Source organism: Mandrillus leucophaeus, unplaced genomic scaffold, assembly GCF_000951045.1.
Source record: "Mandrillus leucophaeus isolate KB7577 unplaced genomic scaffold, Mleu.le_1.0 Scaffold6, whole genome shotgun sequence".
NCBI lineage: Eukaryota > Metazoa > Chordata > Mammalia > Primates > Cercopithecidae > Mandrillus > Mandrillus leucophaeus.
Window position 1 is genome coordinate 4,618,725 of NW_012106474.1, and position 17,371 is coordinate 4,636,095.

General features: G+C 48.3%; 1 protein-coding gene across 1 annotated transcript; it reads left to right on the forward strand.

The window, feature by feature from the left end:
* Positions 1-334: 334 nt before the first annotated feature.
* On the forward strand, positions 335-1,294 carry GPR31 (G protein-coupled receptor 31). The gene has a single exon (XM_011999623.1). It carries the CDS (start codon positions 335-337, stop codon positions 1,292-1,294), a length of 960 nt encoding a protein of 319 aa, XP_011855013.1.
* Positions 1,295-17,371: the final 16,077 nt, after the last annotated feature.

Genomic DNA, 17,371 nt, shown 5'->3' on the forward strand with positions numbered 1-17,371 from the left:
ATGCAAAGCCCTGGTCCCCCAGACGTCGTAGGACATTACTCCTCAGCTTTACAGCCTGGTGATGTGAAGCGAAACACGATTTCCCCTTTCTTATGGCGGAAAAAAACAGAACACAACTGCAAGGGGCTTTTCCCTCCCCTGCTCGTCCTCTTTCCCCAAATGAATTTTGGTTTGCTGTGAACCCTATTTGGCTGAGGAACTGTTCTTGATGGGGAAATGTAGATCTTGTCTACTCTGTGGCAGGAAAAGGCCTTTTCTTTCATTTTGTAAGAAAGAGGACAGAGTTCCTTCTGCATCTGCTCCAGCTACGCCTGCAGCCCAGCACAGCCAGGTGATGCCATTCCCAAACTGCTCAGCCCCCAACACTGTGGTGGCCACAGCTGTGGGTGTCCTGCTGGGGCTGGAGTGCTGGCTGGGTCTGCTGGGCAACGCGGTGGCGCTGTGGACCTTCCTGTTCCGGGTCAGGGTGTGGAAGCCGTATGCTGTCTATCTGCTCAACCTGGCCCTGGCTGACCTGCTGTTGGCCTCGTGTCTGCCGTTCCTGGCTGTCTTCTACCTGAGCCTCCAGGCTTGGCATCTGGGCCACATGGGCTGCTGGGCCCTGCGCTTCCTGCTGGACCTCAGCCGCAGCGTGGGGGTGGCCTTCCTGGCCGCCGTGGCCTTGGACCGGTACCTCCGTGTGGTCCACCGTCAGCTTAAGGTCAACCTGCTGTCTCCTCGGGCGGCGCTGGGGGTCTCGGGCCTCGTCTGGCTCCTGATGGTCGCCCTCACCTGCCCAGGCTTGCTCATCTCTGAGGCCGCCCAGAACTCCACCAGGTGCCACAGTTTCTACCCCAGGGCAGACGGCTCCTTCAGCGTCATCTGGCAGGAAGCACTCTCCTGCCTTCAGTTTGTCCTCCCCTTTGGCCTCATCGTGTTCTGCAATGCAGGCATCATCAGAGCTCTCCAGAAAAGACTCCGGGAGCCTGAGAAACAGCCCAAGCTTCGGCGGGCCCAGGCACTGGTCACCGTGGTGGTGGTGCTGTTTACTCTATGCTTTCTGCCCTGCTTCCTGACCAGAGTCCTGATGCACATCTTCCAGAATCTGGGGGGCTTCAGGGCCCTGTGTGCAGTGGCTCATACCTCGGAAGTCACGGGCAGCCTCACCTACCTGCACAGTGTGCTCAACCCCGTGGTGTACTGCTTCTCCAGCCCCACCTTCAGGAGCTCCTATCGGAGGGTCTTCCACACCCTCCGAGGCAAAGGGCAGGCAGCAGAGCCCCCAGGTTTCAACCCCAGAGACTCCTATTCCTGACAACAGCCAGCGTCCTCAATGCCCGTGTTTATGAAACTACCTGAGACCTAAATCATAATCACTCCTACTTTGGGATTCTGGAAGAAGAGGAAATCTTGAGACTGCAATACAAGGATCAGAGCATAAACATGGGCACAGTTGCTGCAGGTGTGGTCTTATACTTTGTTGACCGGGATGGTCCTCTGTGATTTTACCTTGTAGAGCGGCAAATCAAAATGAACAAGCCAGAACCTCCTCCTACCCAACTATGATGCAGATTCAGTTGCTGAAGGGAAAAGTCGGGCAGCTACTGCATCTCCACACTTGAAGAAATGTAATTTGCTAAATCCGTGAAGGAAGAGAAGAAAGCCGGGTGCCGGCATCTTTCCAACTCTGCTTGGTCTCAGCAAGTCACTTTCATTTACTGTGCTTCAGTTTTAAATGCAAAAAAAGCTATGTTTTCTTCTCACTTGTTATGCAGACTGGGGATGACCGACATCAGAAAGTGCCCTGGTTCTAAAAGGAGGCTCTGCTGTCTATAAGGTACTGTCGTCCATGCTAGGCTTTATTTGGAGCATAATGTTTTTGTTTCCATAAAATTTTGCTTCATTTTTCTAGATTATACATCATGTTAAGGAAAATGTAGTGAGTTCTCTAGTTTACTGTAAGAAACTTTTTCCTGATACATTTCTGGAATTTGCCTCTAGAGCTGCTTTTTAAGTTTGAATGCCTAAAAGGCTTTTGAAATGTCCTTTGCTTCCCCTGATGTGAAAAAGGGGTCACAGAACTTTATACCTCCTGGGAGAAGTACACAATGTAAGATATCTCGTGGCATTTGAAATGGTCATTTCTAACCCCACTGGCACAGCTGGTGGACAACGGTACACGGGACCTGCCAGGGTTCCATGGGCCACAGTGTGAAGCTGGGCAGGTGTCCAACCCCAGCCCCTGGATGCCGTTACAATGGCTGCATCTTTTCATCTCATTCCTTGTGAATTGTATTCCAAAACTGAGTCTCATGATGATGATAAAAGATTTCCAAAGTCACTTTCCTTGTTGCCTTATCTCTCATTCTCTGCTCAAACCTAGACGCTTGCTTAGGACCAAAAAGCAGTCACCACCATGCCCAGAGGAGGTGGAAGGCCTGCCTTGTCACCGACATGGGCCTCCTGAGCCTCCCTTCAGCCTCCCTGGAGCTGCACTCCTGTTATTCGTGTGCAGAAACTATTCTTTATCTCCTAACACGATACAACACTTTTGTACTAAATATCAGTTCTATGGTGTTTTGATGCCTTCGATTATCCCACAGGGGTAGTCCCAAGCTTTCTGTCAAATTTGAGGCCAAAAATGATGGCTTTAGGCAACAGAAAATGGCAAATCTCCCATCTGCAGAGCTGACGGCTTGCCAGGGAGGTTCCTTATCAGAACCAAATTTGAAATTGGGAGTGGGTTCCACCTGTTCTAAGAAAGGATGTAAAAATCTGCCTAACGAAAGGAATATCATGTGGAATTCTACCAGCATTACTTTGCTACTGTCTGAGGTTTTATTTCCTCCTAAGTTAAAAGAATTTCAAAGGGCTAAGAAAGGAACAGTGACCAGATAGTTGTGAGATGGCTGAATAAAATTCTTTAAGGTGGACATGTTCTACACTGTGCCTGTTTTCTTCCCTTGAAACAGAAAAGAAATATCTTCATTTTTCTTCCCCAATCTTAACACATATATAATTTTAAATGCTGCTTTGAAAAACCTAACATTTAACAGAATCATTTTTTATATCATAATAAATCCCCCATAAGCATTCTTTGAACAGTTACACAATAGTCTACACCATGGGTATTTCTTAACATTTTTCTGCTGTTGGATGTTGAGATCCGTAACTCTCTACGCAGGTGGAATCCACGCAGTGAAGTGGCATGGTCCCCTGACAGACGCCCTGCAGGAATAGACCCCCTGGCAGATGCCCTGCAGGAATAGACGCCCTGTAGGAGTAGACCCCCCGGCAGACGCCCCGTAGGAGTAGACCCCCCGGCAGACGCCCCGTAGGAGTAGACCCCCCGGCAGACGCCCTGTAGGAGTAGACCCCCTGGCAGACGCCCTGTAGGAACAGACCCCCACAGGAGGGATACAGCCCGCCCCTCCACTCACAGGAAAGGCTCTGCAGGCCAGCACTCTGCACGGGGACTTCATGGGGCTACCACCTCTCCCAAACGCCGTGATCTATGCCTTTTTCCCTAGGGGTGCACTGTCTTTTCTCCAGCATGCTGCGACTTTCTGTACGCTCTGCCCTCACTGCATGCATTTTTAGCCTGGGCGAAATCCCCTGTCTCTGGGGAGGTCTCAGCTCCACACTGCTGTCTCTTGAATTCTTTCTAACATCGCCTGGGTGGAGCTAGCCGCCCTCCACTGTGCTCACAGGTGTGCCTGATGCAGTGCTGCAGGCCTGGGGGGGTCCAGAGCTTTTAGGAGGCCCTGATACCTCGGCCAGCCCCAAACGTTCTGGTTCACTTGGCCTGGGGAGGAGCCTGGGCACTGGTAGGTCTGAAGTTCCCTCATTAATTCTATCCATGGGCAGCCAAGTCTGAGACTCGCCAGGTGAGTGGCTCAGGGCCTGGGCAACAACATCCTGCCCCATCACTTCTTAGCTCTGTGACCCGGGACAAATCACTTCACTACTCTCAACTTTCCCCTTCTGTAAAATGGGGATAAAAATGTACCTTGTGGGATTATGGTGGGGATGAGGTAAAATAGCACAAAACATTTAGCACAGAGCCTGGTGTGTCATAAGCGTTCAGTAAATACTAATTTGCTGTTTTTCAGTGATCACACAATTCTATTTTCATCGCTTACTTCCCCAACCAGACTGTGGGGCCTTTCGGGACATAGTTTTCCCCTCTGTATTCTCAACACAGAACCTGGCATGGGAAGGGTGTTTTATGAACTGGAAGTTGACAAGTTCTGTGAAATCAAAGGTTGATTATCATTCTTCTTGGGTAGCAGATCCTTTTGGGATCTTCCGTGGTCCCTCCGTGTGCCTCATTTTGCTTCTCACATCTATGAAATGGGACTTTTCTTGTCCCTCAGGAGGCTGAGGATCACGTGAGTGGCCACCACCTCTGGGGATATTTCTCATGTGTCCAGCCCCATAGCATCAAAGGAGCATCCACAGCACAGCACACAGATGGTGTTTCTTCTTCAAGGAGATGAGATAGCAAGGGTCTTATTCTTCTCCAGGTTATTGTCTCTGAATAAGGAAATGACTCAAAAGGGAAGTGTGGACAGACGGTGAGTGGCGAGTCTCAGGACCACGACTGTTTTGCTGCCAGTAGCAAGTTCCAGTTTCTTTTCTGCTGTGACTCACTTGTTGTGATGAGGCAGGGGCACCGTCATGTCTGAGAGCCATGCAAATCAGCACGGTCAGAATTCTAGCAGATCCAGGAAGGACCGCTGGGAGCTTCAGTCTCCACGGGAGGGATGAATTTCTTCTCCGTACAGAGGCAATGCTATCAGCTGGGAAACTCCGCTAGTTGTTTCTCTTTCTAAAATCTACTGGGCAACAGCTAGAGAAAGCTCGTCCTCTCTTCTCATAATCATTTCTGCCAGTAATAAAATAAACGCTTTCGATTTTCTTAAAGGTCAGGACAATAAAAGAACTCTGCATTTGCCTGTGGGCATGGCTGGGGACTATGAAATGCATTTCGAGACTCTCAGGGGATTCCAGAACATTCCACTAAGTGCTTGTGAGGTCCTCAAATAATACCCATCCTCACAATGCCTCTTTAGCATGTGTGGTAAAAGACACATAAAACGTATCATTCTCATCATTTTTAAGTGCAATTCATTGGCAGTAAGTACATTCACATTGTTGTGCAACCACCACCACCAGCCACCTCCAGAACTCTCCTCAGCTGGTAAAACTGAAACTCTGCCCCATTATACAGCAACCCCAGACTTCCCTTTCCCCGGCCCCTGTCAACAACCACTCTACTTCTTCTCGCTATGGATTTGACCGCTCCATGTTCCTTCTATGACTGGAAACCTATAGGATTTTCCTTTTATGGCAAGATTATTCTACTGAGCATAATATCCTCAAGGCTCACCCAGGTGACAGCCTATGCCAGAATTTCCTTGTTTTCTGAAGGATGAATAGTATTCCACTGCTTGCATACACCACATTCTGCTTATCCACTCATCCGTGGGTTGCCTCCACCTTTTGGTTGCTGTAAATAGTGCTGTTGTGAACACAGGTGTACAAACATCTCTTGGAGAACTACTTGAGTTCTTTTGCATATATACCCGGGAGTGGAATTTCTGAGTCATATGACAATTCAATGTTTGATGTTTTGAGGAACTGCCATATTGTTTTCCACAGCAGCTGCACTTTTTGCATTCCCACCAACAGCACACAAGGGTTCCAGTTTCTTCACATCCTCCCCAGCACTTGTTCTTCTCCAGCTTGTCTGTTTGTTTTTACAGTAGCTCTCCTAATGGATGTGAGGTGGAGAAATGCTTCTTTGAAAATCAGGAAATGCTCAGTATCTTCAGAAACTAAGAAGAAATCTCTGTAGCTGGACCCTGGACACTACAACCAGGCCAACAATAAGTGTATAATGTGGCCACACCACACTCTAGTCCATGAGATCACAGGCCATTTCCATTTTTAAGTCTCCTTTGTCACTGAAATCGCAAGTTAGAGGACAAGTGTATCCAGGAATTCTGTCAGCATGACCGTGATCAGCAGCAGAGTGTCCTCATGGCAGCTCCATGTGCCATTGGATCATCTTCTCTCATGCCCCCGAGCTCTGCAATGAGAATAGGAGCCTGAACCTCCCGTTCCATCACACAGCTAAAAAGCAGCAGCGATAAGACTCAAACTAAGGGCCTACAGGCCTTGAGTCCAGGAAACTGCAGCATCTCCGCTCATCTCATACTCCACATTTTGGTTTGCGGGCTCCCTGGACTGGAAGTTTGTAGGCCCTTAGTTTGGGTCTTGTCTCTGCTCCTCTGTAGCTGTGTGGTCTTGGGCACATCATCACGTGGTGTCTACGTTTTTATCTGAAAAAATGAAGATAGTGACACCTTCTTCAAGGGACTGTGAAGACGGCTGAACAAACACATGAAAGTACCACTCAAAACCAACCATGGGGATTCAGCTGCCTGTAGGCCAGGCCCTGCCCTGCATGCAGAGAAGAGATCAATGTTTCCCTCAGTGTAACTTAGAAGGCCACATTCTCCTCTCCACAAATGGCACAAGATTTTTCAATAAAAAGGGGACCCTTAAAAAATATTGTGTGGGTTGTGGTGAGAAAACAAAGGGATAGTGAAAACAGAAGAGCGAAAGATCTTCTCTTTTGTCTTCCCTGGGTAGGACCCTTTCACTTTCCTTCCTCCCAGCATTGCAGCAATGCTGCTGTTACACAGAGAGCCCAGCCCTCTTGTTTTCTTCTTTCTCTTCAGGTAATGCTCCCTTACTCCTTCACTCTCTGACATTTCAAAACCCAGTTCATTTAATGACCTTCCTTTACGAGAATGTGACATGCACTCCTATATGGCCCTGGCTGTTTTATCTTCAATTCCTCATAATCAGCCTGCTGTGATTTGAATGTCCCCTCCAAAACTCAAGGTGAAACTTAATTGTCATTCTAACAGGGCGAGAAGTGAGACTTTAAGAAGTGATTAGGTCATGGGGCCCCACCCACATGAATGAATGGGTTAGTTATAGCAAGAATGGGCCCCTTGGGCTTTCTCTTTCACACACACTTGCTTGCCCTTCTACTCTTCCGTTGTGAGATAACATAGTAAGAAGGCCCTCATGAGATGCAGCTGCTGATCCTGGACTTCCCAGCCTCCAGAACCATGAGTTAAATCAACCTCTATTCTTTATAAATTACCCTGTCTCTAGTATTCAGTTACAGCAAGAGAAAACGGACTCATACACTGACACACCTTTCCATAAATCAGACACATGGTTTGAGAGTGTAGACAGTCTATGTATGTCTGCTTCCATAAGCCAGCACAGCCAAAATGCAAAAGGCCCCAATGTCGTGGTATAATAAGTAGTTGTTGTTGACAAAACCTATGAGATAAGCAAGGAAGGTATCAATATCCTCATTTATAGATCAGAAAACTGATACTCCAAGAGGCTCAGGAGCTTGGCCAAGCCTGCATGGCCACTAAATGACAAAACCGAGATGCAGTCCTAGATCTCCTGGAACTGCTCCAGCGCTCTTATGTTGTGGTCTCCACTTGTCTTAGTCCCTTTGGGCTACTCTAACACAACACTGTAGACTGGGTAATTTATAAATAGCAGGAATGCGTTGATTGCAACTCTGGAGCCTGGGAAGTCCAAGATAAGGTGCCAGCAGATTCAGTGTCTGGTGACGGCTGTTCTCAGCTTCAAAGATGGCACCATGTTGCTGTGCCCTCACCCAGCTGGGATTACAGGTGCACACCATCATGTCTAGCTAATTTTTGTGTTTTTAGTTGAGACAGAGTTTCGCTATGCTGCCCAAGTTGGTATCAAACTCCTGGCCTCAAGTGATCTACCCACCTCGGCCTCCTGAAGTGCTGGAATTAGAGGCATGAGCCACCATGCCCAACCCTACCACCACAGGTTTTAACATGAATTTTGTGGGGAACACGAATCTTCAGACTATAGCCCCCATTTTTCTCCTCTTTGTCACCTTTGTCTTTGGGCTTATTTTTGCTCACTTATATTTTGATTTTCTTTATATCCAGAGGTGTTCTGGCAAACTGACTCTCTGTAGAAAAAGGAAAGCAGTAGAAAAGTAGCATTTTCTAGTTTCCATTGTGTATATACTCCCAGCATGGCTGATGTCAAGCTACCAGCAGTTTTAACAACTGGCTGTCCAAATTCCTAAATATTTCACAGCCGACTCCCCGGAACGTCACTGCCTATGACCCCTTCTCTGCTGTGCCATCAGTCCCCAAGAGCTGTGTGTCTGCCACTCTTGACCTGCTGTTGCCCATGCAGAATAGAAGACTAGGACAGAAATGAAATACATTAAAGGTATCCAAAGAAGAATTTCCTGCAGACCCCAATAGAAAAACGTCTACAAGGGTTGGCAAGGAGAACAGATGCTGAGCTTGGACTCGAGAAGGTGCCGGAAGCCAGTGGTCCTGGCCAACATTTGACCCTGGCCACATGCTTGCTTGCTGTCAACTCAAATGCATCACCTGCACCTGGTGGAGACTTTCAGAAACATCTTGCCATGAAATATCTTCTTAAAGGGCACCACACAGTCACCAAATCCAGGTGCCCAGAAGAAACTCAGTGAAATGCTTCACAGCTTTATCATTTAGTAACTAGAGGATGACAAAGGCAAGGCCTTTGATTTCCAAAGAACTAAAATAAGGCAAGAGGCTGAGACAGATGGGGCATGAAGCCAAATATCCTTGGATTAAAGTTTCAGGTTCTCCATGTGTCAGTTGTAACTTACACCCTCCAGTAAGTCACATAACTACCTTGTTTCCATGTCTATAAAAGGGAGGTCATGCTAATCTGTACCCAGTAAGGTTCTTGGAAACATTGAATTGCTAAGGCAGCCCCCTTCAACATGAATTCATGCCAACGCTTGTCCTTGGAGATGCCCCACAGGAAAGTTCCATGATGAAGTATGTTTGGGAAACACTGAATTCTGCACCCTCAATGGATCAGACTCCACTTTTTTGTAATGAGTGAATAAAACAGCAATGCATCTACAGATATGGGAAATTAAGATTATTCTGAGGGAATACTTTAAGTGAAAAGAAAACTTAGACATGTAAGAGCAACCAAAAAGTGCTCTTTTACAGATTTCTCTTTTACAGGATTTCTCTTTTACAGATTTTCTTCCAAAAGTATACAATAACATGGAACAGTTGTTTTGTTGTATTTAACATTCCAATAAAGGATAGCAGCATTAATATTGGGCCCAAACTACTTCTTGTTTCCTAAGTTAAGCCAACTGAGTCCAACATGGTAGGAATTGTAGGAATTGGGGAAGAGGCTGGGTCTCCTCCATGGCTCATTAGCAGTTGGTAACCAGTTTCCACCCTGTCCACCCTGACTTTCTTGCCTACACCCCACCTTCCCATGCAGGCCCCAGGATGCTCTTGTCTGAATTGTGATGATGTTTATGACATACTTACTCTAAGACAGTATTTATTTATATTAAACACACATGGGATAAGTACTATCATTAATGCCCATTTTACAGATAAGAAAACTGGGAGTGTGAGGGTTGGAATAACTCACACAAACCCACACGACCAGCAAGGGACAAAACTAGGACTCAAATGCCAGATGTAGGCTCTAGGGGATGGCTCTGCCCTCTCTCCTATCTCTCCTATCTGCTGGTGAAACCTAGAGACTGCATTTCCCAGCAGCCACCTGTTTCCAAAAGTCATACAAAGACAAAAAAAACTGAGTTTGCCAAGGAAATGAGTTGGGCCAAGACCACTAACTTTGTGTGTGTCAACCTCCTCCCTTGGGATGTGGCTGCCAACTCAGGCTGTGGCCGCTTGGAGCACATCAAGGAATCCTCTCTGTCAGCCCAGCTCAGCCCATAGAAAGGAGAACAAAATGCTCCCCACATCTTCATTCAAAAGGGACAGTTTGCTTAATGTGCCACTTTGAGTCAACAAGGGAATTGAGTCTTCCTTCTGTGACATTTCTGCTACCATTTTCACTTTACATCTCTAGCAGTTTCTGGAGACAAGAGTGGGATGGAAATCAGCCCCCAGAGAGTTTCCCTTTGCTCCTAGATGCCAAGGCAGCCCTTCCAGGCAAGAGGCATCTCTGTCTACAGAGGGAGAAGCGGGGAGGAGGAGGAAGCAGATGAGAGGGAAGAAGAGAAGACATCAGACCCAGACGTGCGCTCTCTATTAGACCCAGAACACCTGCTTTGCCATCACAGACCTGGCAGCTAGGGTGGGGAGCAAGTTCCTGGGCTGGCGGCTGTGTATTGGCCACTTAAATACCTTTCATCTCACAACCCTTTAACTGGCTGTCCAAGGCCTAAATTCAGCTGACCGACAAATTTTGATTGGCTCACAAATAATTTTAAAATGCGCACATTATATTTAGTTGAGTTGTTTTTGTTTTTCAAGTGAGTCTCCGTATTTTTAAAAGGCTAGATTTCAGCCCTTCTTGAACACCAGAAGATCTGCAAGGCCTGAGCCCTCACTCCCGCTCTGCATTGGCTGGGCCGAGGAGCTGGCGCCCAGAGGTGGGGTGTGCTCACCCTTCTCCCATTCAGGTCCCTGCCTCATCCCTGCAGGCATGTATGTGTGTGGACCACACTTCACCGGGTTTCAAACATCATTTTGGTGTCCTTTCCTTGGGAAGTATGATGCTCAATTTCATAAGTGAACCTGGCCAGGCCATGGTGCCCGATGGTCAGACACAAGTCTAGACGCTGCGGTGGGGATTCACTGAGGCTGTGATGAATGCCTGTTCTCAGTTGACTCTGAGTAGAGCAGGTGACCCTTCACAATGCCTGTGGGCCTCATCCCATCCCTTGGCTTTAAGAGCAAAATCTGCGGGTTCCTGGAGAAGGAATCCCACCTCCATTCTGCGCTTGAGTTTCCCTCCTGCCAGCCTGCCCTATGGGTCTCACACTCGCCCGCCTCAAGCTTGGGCACCAATGCCTTTAAATAAATCCCTTAATCTACATGCACCACTTGTGATTCTGCCTTCCTGGAGAGCCACGGCTGACAGGAATGTGCTATGCAACCAGAGGCAGCGATTTCGGGGATGGCTGGTGGTGCAGATTTTCAAAAGGTTTCCTTTTACCCCTTCATTTCCATTTTCACCACCTCCAGCTTCTCTCACCCACGTGTGCTTTGTGCCTCTTACTTTCAGGCTTTCCTCTCCTCCCTCCCCGTGCCCCCCACATCACACAGCATGGTGACCCCCAGACTCCCCTACTATGCTGTGCTCTGTGGCCCCCAGAGCTGTGGCATGGCTCTGTTCTACACAAAACCAAACAGTTCTCACGCAACACCACACCAGTCGTATATTTGTATAGTGCTATTAAAAAATGGAAATTCACCAGATTTCCTGTTGACCTCTGGACAGGGCCCAGAAACTCAAATTGGTCTATTAGCTATATATTTATATTATACTTTGTTCATTCAGCAAGATAAAAGCAGCCAACTCTCGCCACAAACCTATCCCCACTTAACACATGCGTGAAATGAATCACCAATTCTGAGTGAAGTGCTTTTGCCATTTAAAACACATTAAAGATCTATTTAACAATAGTGATTATTTTTAACTTTTTTAAGTACTGGCAAAAGAAACCCCCTTTAAACCTGAGCAGGCACTTGGGCTGGAGCACACTGGACGTTCTAGAGCAGGAAACGTGTTGCCGGAACATGGCCCCTCTGTGCTGCTGGCAGAACCTGCCAGGAGGGTTTTGGTTTCTAATGCGCACATCAGTGGCTAGGAGAATTCCTCCGGGAAAGGAAACACTCTCGTCTTTAATGAATCCTTCTTCTCATATTTACTAAAACTCTGAAGCCCTCATATATCTGTTTTCAAAAGGCTCCAATCCAGTTCCATAATAAGGAGTCCACGGTGCCTGGAGCACACGTGTGATTGCATTATTTTACCTACAATTGCTCTAAAAGCAATTAGAGCTTTTATTGTATTCCAAAACATTTTGTATTTCAAAAAATTTCGAACACCAGAATCCCACCATTTTAAGAGCTTGCTGTCTAGAAAAATGCATTAGTTGTTTCTTTTGCCAATAGTAAGGTTACAAATAAAAACCTGCTTTAAAAAAAAAACAAAAACAAAAAAAAACAAAACAAAGGAAGGAAACAATTAAAATGTAGGTAAAACATACTGAAAACGAGTGACTTCATCATCAAATTGCTTGGTACGTAAGGAGTGTGTGGGTGAGGGAACTGATGAAAATAGCTTCATTGGCAGACGGGGCAGAGGATACCCACCACCCTTCACGGGTGGCAGAGGGGTGGGACTAGAAGATGACACAGACTGATCTGGAAGCACCACAGGCGCAACACCCATTCATATCCAGACGGCAGATGGAGGGGCCCTACGGGGCGCTGGTGGTTGGTAGGTGGGCACCCTCCCCTCAGCCCAGCCCACCCTCACTGGGACCCTGTGGGGCCCCGGCTGCCCTCTGAACCATGGCAGCTGTAACAGCCAGCAGGAGCCTCAGGGTAGCCGTGGTTGGCAACCGGCCGGCCCAGCATCCCTTCTTTAGTTGCAAAATATTGACATGGTCTGAAAATCTCCAGATGACAGTCAAGGAGGCCACAAACCTACCATTTAAAAGACAAGATCTACGTACTACCCAAAAAGAGGGCTACACATTTGCTTCTCGGAGAAATTTGGCATCAAAACAGACTCATATAATAGCACATGTTGCTTTGACCCACCTCACACTCAACTTATTACTACTAACCATGGCTTCATAAATTCACTGCTTATTCCATGATGCAACCTCAAAACATCTCACCCACCCCTGTGACTCATCTTACCGAGACAAGCCTGTAACAGCGATATTGGTGCTGTAGGTTGGACTGAAGAGTTTATGGAGAAGAAAACATCTGAGTGACAATTATATGCCTGATGGATGAACTAGGGACTCAGAGTTGAAAAGCTATTCCCTGCCAAAGAACTCACTTTAGGGGCCTCCTATCATGCAAACAAAAATAAAGGTGATGCATTTGTAATTGCTCGAGGTGGTATTTATTTACAAAGCACATTGGAAACAGAAGTGCAGCCCAAACCAAGAAGTCAAGGATGGTTGGATGGACATGGCCCTTGAAGTGGTACTAACAGCCTTTTCTTTACCTGCATATTAACTGGACATGGGTTTTGAGTGCATGACTCTGCATGACACAATGCAGCCCTAACTTTGCTTCACCTCCATGGGATACATAAGCTATGGAAGGTAAGATGCACAGGACAAATCCATGAACAGGCAGATAGGCGAGTGTATGAGAAGCAAGGAGGCCAAGAAGAGGGTACAGCATCGGCAGGAGGGTCCTCAAGTACAACCTTACAGGGTGAGCCCACCTGATCCATGCCAAGGGGCCAGAGATGAGTGTGGCAGTGAGGACTGCATGGGGTCAGGCCTGGCAGGGTCTTTGAGGAAGGTCTAGAGTTGAGATGCACATGCTGGTGCCATCAGCCTATGTGCCGTCCTGAAGTCCAGGGGTGACAGGGTGGCCTGGGGAGAGCATGCAGGGAGAGGAGAAAGGGAAACCCAGCCTGGCATCAGGACCACTACTGCATGTCAGGGTCAAATAGAGTTGGAGGGGCCAAAGTGAGGCAGAGATGGAGCTGCCCACCTAAGAGGGAGGAGAGCAAAGCCCACTGCCCAGGCCCTGGAGAGGGGCTCGTGCTACCTGCAGGAAGCAGCTGAGAGGCGTCTGCTGCATTGGCTGCATAAAGCACGGGGCAGCCTTCTCGAAGACAGCTTGGTGGGATGGGGGCAGGGAACAAACTTCAGGGACTCCAGAGTGAATGGGAGCATTGGAAACAGGTAGAAGACCAGGAGAGAGGGCAGAATACAGAAGTGGGGTTCAGAGTTTGTGTCCATCCATCTCACTTTCCTTTTTACTATTAGATGGGAACAATCTTCCACTTGACCCACGGCAGGCCCGGGGCAGGGGTGTGGGCGTGCAGCACCGCTACTGGGAGTGGAGTTTAGGACAATCAACAGGCACCACAGGTGCATCCAAGCCCAGACCAGGTCGGCCTTTGCTGGGGAGGGTGACTTCTACCTTTGAAGCTGGCGACAAAGGATCAGGGGAGAGCCAAAGCCCTGGGCCCTGGAACTGGCCACAGAAGATGGCAGAGCCCCTACAATGCCACATCTCCTGTGCAAAGCTTCCACCAAGGCCGATGGGCACACGTGAGTGGGGAAGAAGGGGGGCAGGTGGAAGGACCCTGGCCAGAGCCATGGAGAGTCAGGCCTGGGGACAGCTCAGAACGATGGCCCATGCCTCAGATGAGTAAATCATGAAACAAAATTCAATGTAGGTTGACTCAAACCCAACAGAAGTTCATTTCTTGCTCACACAGGAGCACCAGGCACGTGGAGGGTCACTGTATTCAGGTTCTGCTGTTTCCAGCAGCTGCTTCCAAGATCTCCTGGGCCTGCTCCCTCCGGCCATCAGGAGAAAGCCAGCAGGCACACCCGTGAGTGGTTTTGAGCACCAGACCTGGAAATGATGCATTTCACCTGTGTTCAAGCATCGCCGGCCAGACCTCAGTTCCATGCCCCACAGAGTCCCCAGGGGCTGGGCAAGGTGGCTCAGCCATGGGCCCAGGAGGCAAGGGTGGTGGGCAGCTGTCCACGCCGCAAAATAGATGCTCTGTAGCTGATTAGAGTGAGCGGCGAGCCGAGCAAACAGCTGATAGGAGAGATCTCAGGTCATGAACACTTCCCTGGTTGCACCCCCAGCCCCGCCACGCAGCCACATTGTCTCTGTCACGTTCCCTGGAGAAACGTGAGTGAGGAGGCCCAGGAGGCTGAGGGCCAGGGCCAGGGTGCTGGTTCTCAGAGGGCACCCCTGGCCACGGCCTCTGATGCATTCGTGTGAGACAGAGTCAAGTCAGGTCTGCGGAGGACTAGAGAAAGAGGGGTCCTGAGAAGGCTTTTCCTAAGGAGAGGCTGCCTCCAGGCAGAACCACCTCTCCCGCCCCACCCAGACGCCTGGGGGCCCAAAGACAGCAAGGACAACCATGAAAGCCAGCTCGCCCAGGGCCACACGCACTCCTCTGCCGTCCTCGTGCACAATCAGAGGAAAATAGTCCTATGTGCCAGGATTCACCAAGCTGGAAAAAGGAGGTTGCCTGGAATGATTATTCACCTTTCTCCTTAATTTTGGACTTGTATAATGAAGTCTTGGTGAGTAGAGATCACATCATTTTATATATCTTCTTTTTATTAACTTAATATCCTAAAAGTCATTCTACATTATCTGCCGTAAAAATACAGAGAGACCGTATTTCCTGATTTACACAGGAATAAATATATATTTATTCTGCTACGTATATGTTCACATAGCAAAAACATAAAATAAAATAAAATAAAATAAAAAGGAAAGAGCCAATCTACTATTGCGAATGTTAAAAGCAACAAAGAAAAAAAATGAACAGGAGCAATAGTGCAGGGATATTTTTCTGAAGATTTTTCGCCACGGGTGCAAAAAGTTAGTATAAGATTCTATTAATTTCACATACTTGTTATCCAAAATAAACTGTAGAGTTTCCCCACTAAGGAAGGTGAGTGTCTCCAGGAAAAGGTGCAGGCACTGGGAGGCGGCTCGTGCACCAGAGGGCAGCAGCACCCCGTCCAGGGCAGGGGCACTCCTGGCCGGTTCAGGAGCTCGGCTCCTGGTAAAGCCAGAACTTTAGGAATCACATTTGCTCCCCACTGGTGTGAAGTGCTAGCTCATCTGTTTACATTCTAGGTTCAGAAAAGGGGCCCCAAAATGTCATGTGAAATCCAAGACTCCAGTTCTTTCAATGTTAGGCAGGAAAATGAAACCTTATTCAAATGTTAACACTAATTCTAAATACAGTATTCTGAACATTTAGATGGACCGGCCGCGGGCACTGTGGTAATTATTAGTGGGCTACAGGAGAAAAGGCTCCTGTGTACAGGGCGTATCCCAGGTGACCCCAGCCTCGTTGCACAGGGCCAGCCATAACTCCTGAACGGCCTTGGCCTCGTAGGCTGCCTCGGCTACCACTCATCTACCGCTGTGGAGAGGCAGGCCCTCCCCTCTGGTTAAAGAGAGGAGTCCGGCTGCCTCCCCTCCATGAAACTGCTTTTCTCAGTATCTCTCGCCCTTCATACATGGTGTGTTTGTGATTACTGAGTGCACGTGGACACATGACCACCCGCTAAAGAGCGTCCCAGACTTTCTTTCACCTGGGTGTAACCATGTGACTAAGTGAAGGCTCCCACGCTGGGAGCAGAAATGACTTCCACAGCTCTCCAGTTGTGTCTTTAAGGCCACCTGCTTCCCCCATCCTGCTTCTTGTTGTCTAGAATGGAAATGGGCTGGAAGGAGGTACCGCAGCTCCCTTGGGCTGAGGACAGCCTTGAGGTAAGGAGAACAGTACTCTGCCCATCATCCCTGGCTATCCACCTGGACTCGAGAGAGGAATCAGCCAAGAAGTAGAAAATATAAATCATTCCTGCCTTCTCTCTTATATGGATTTACCTAAATAAGGCACAGGAATATCATCATCATTCCTGCCTTCGCTCTTATATGAATTTACTTAAATAAGGCATCAGGAATATCATCTATTGGCAAATGCAGTGCAAGGAAGAAGATTGCAGCTGTGCATACTGAGTCATAAGCATGAAATCAGGTCACAACAGACCACCCTGAGCTCCACAAACACACCAGAGTGAGGGGCCTGCGTCCAAATGCTGCAGCCTCTTTATTCTGTGAAATCACAAGATTGTGAGTGCGTCAGGTTCTCAGAGCAGCCAGCAGAATGTAGCATGCAGACCACCCCAAGCTCTGCAAACACACCAAAGCGAGGGTGGCCTTCATCCAAATGCTGCAGCCTCTTTATTCCGTGAAATCCCTGAGCACAAAGACCATGAACACATCGGGTTCTCCACAGAGCAGCCAGCAGAATGTAGAATGCATTAGGGCAGCTGTGCTCTGTGAGGCTGCAATGACTCAAATCGTCTAATGCTAAAAGTAAAATGCCACCTCCTTCTGTGTCCTACAGAAGAATGTGCCCCAAGAATGAGATTAAGACAAGAGAGAGCCCCCCTGAAGTCATGAGTCTTGAATGCTCTGTTTATACAAATAGGGGGCACAACAGGGCCTGGCCCCCCCTGGACTATCACAGCTGCTTTCTGCTGTCACAGCTGAGATCACCATCCTCAGGTCCTTGAGAGGGGGATGTCTCTGCTTTGAATATGGAGGCCACTCAGACTTGGGGAAATTCCCCACTTCCCTGCCAGAGAACTGGGAGGGGAGGAGATGCTACCCCTCAGGGCAGGGACCAAGGCAGGAGGTGAACCACTGGGATCAGATACTGAAACTTGCACCACGGGTGGGTGCTGGAGCTCAAGGCTGTGCAC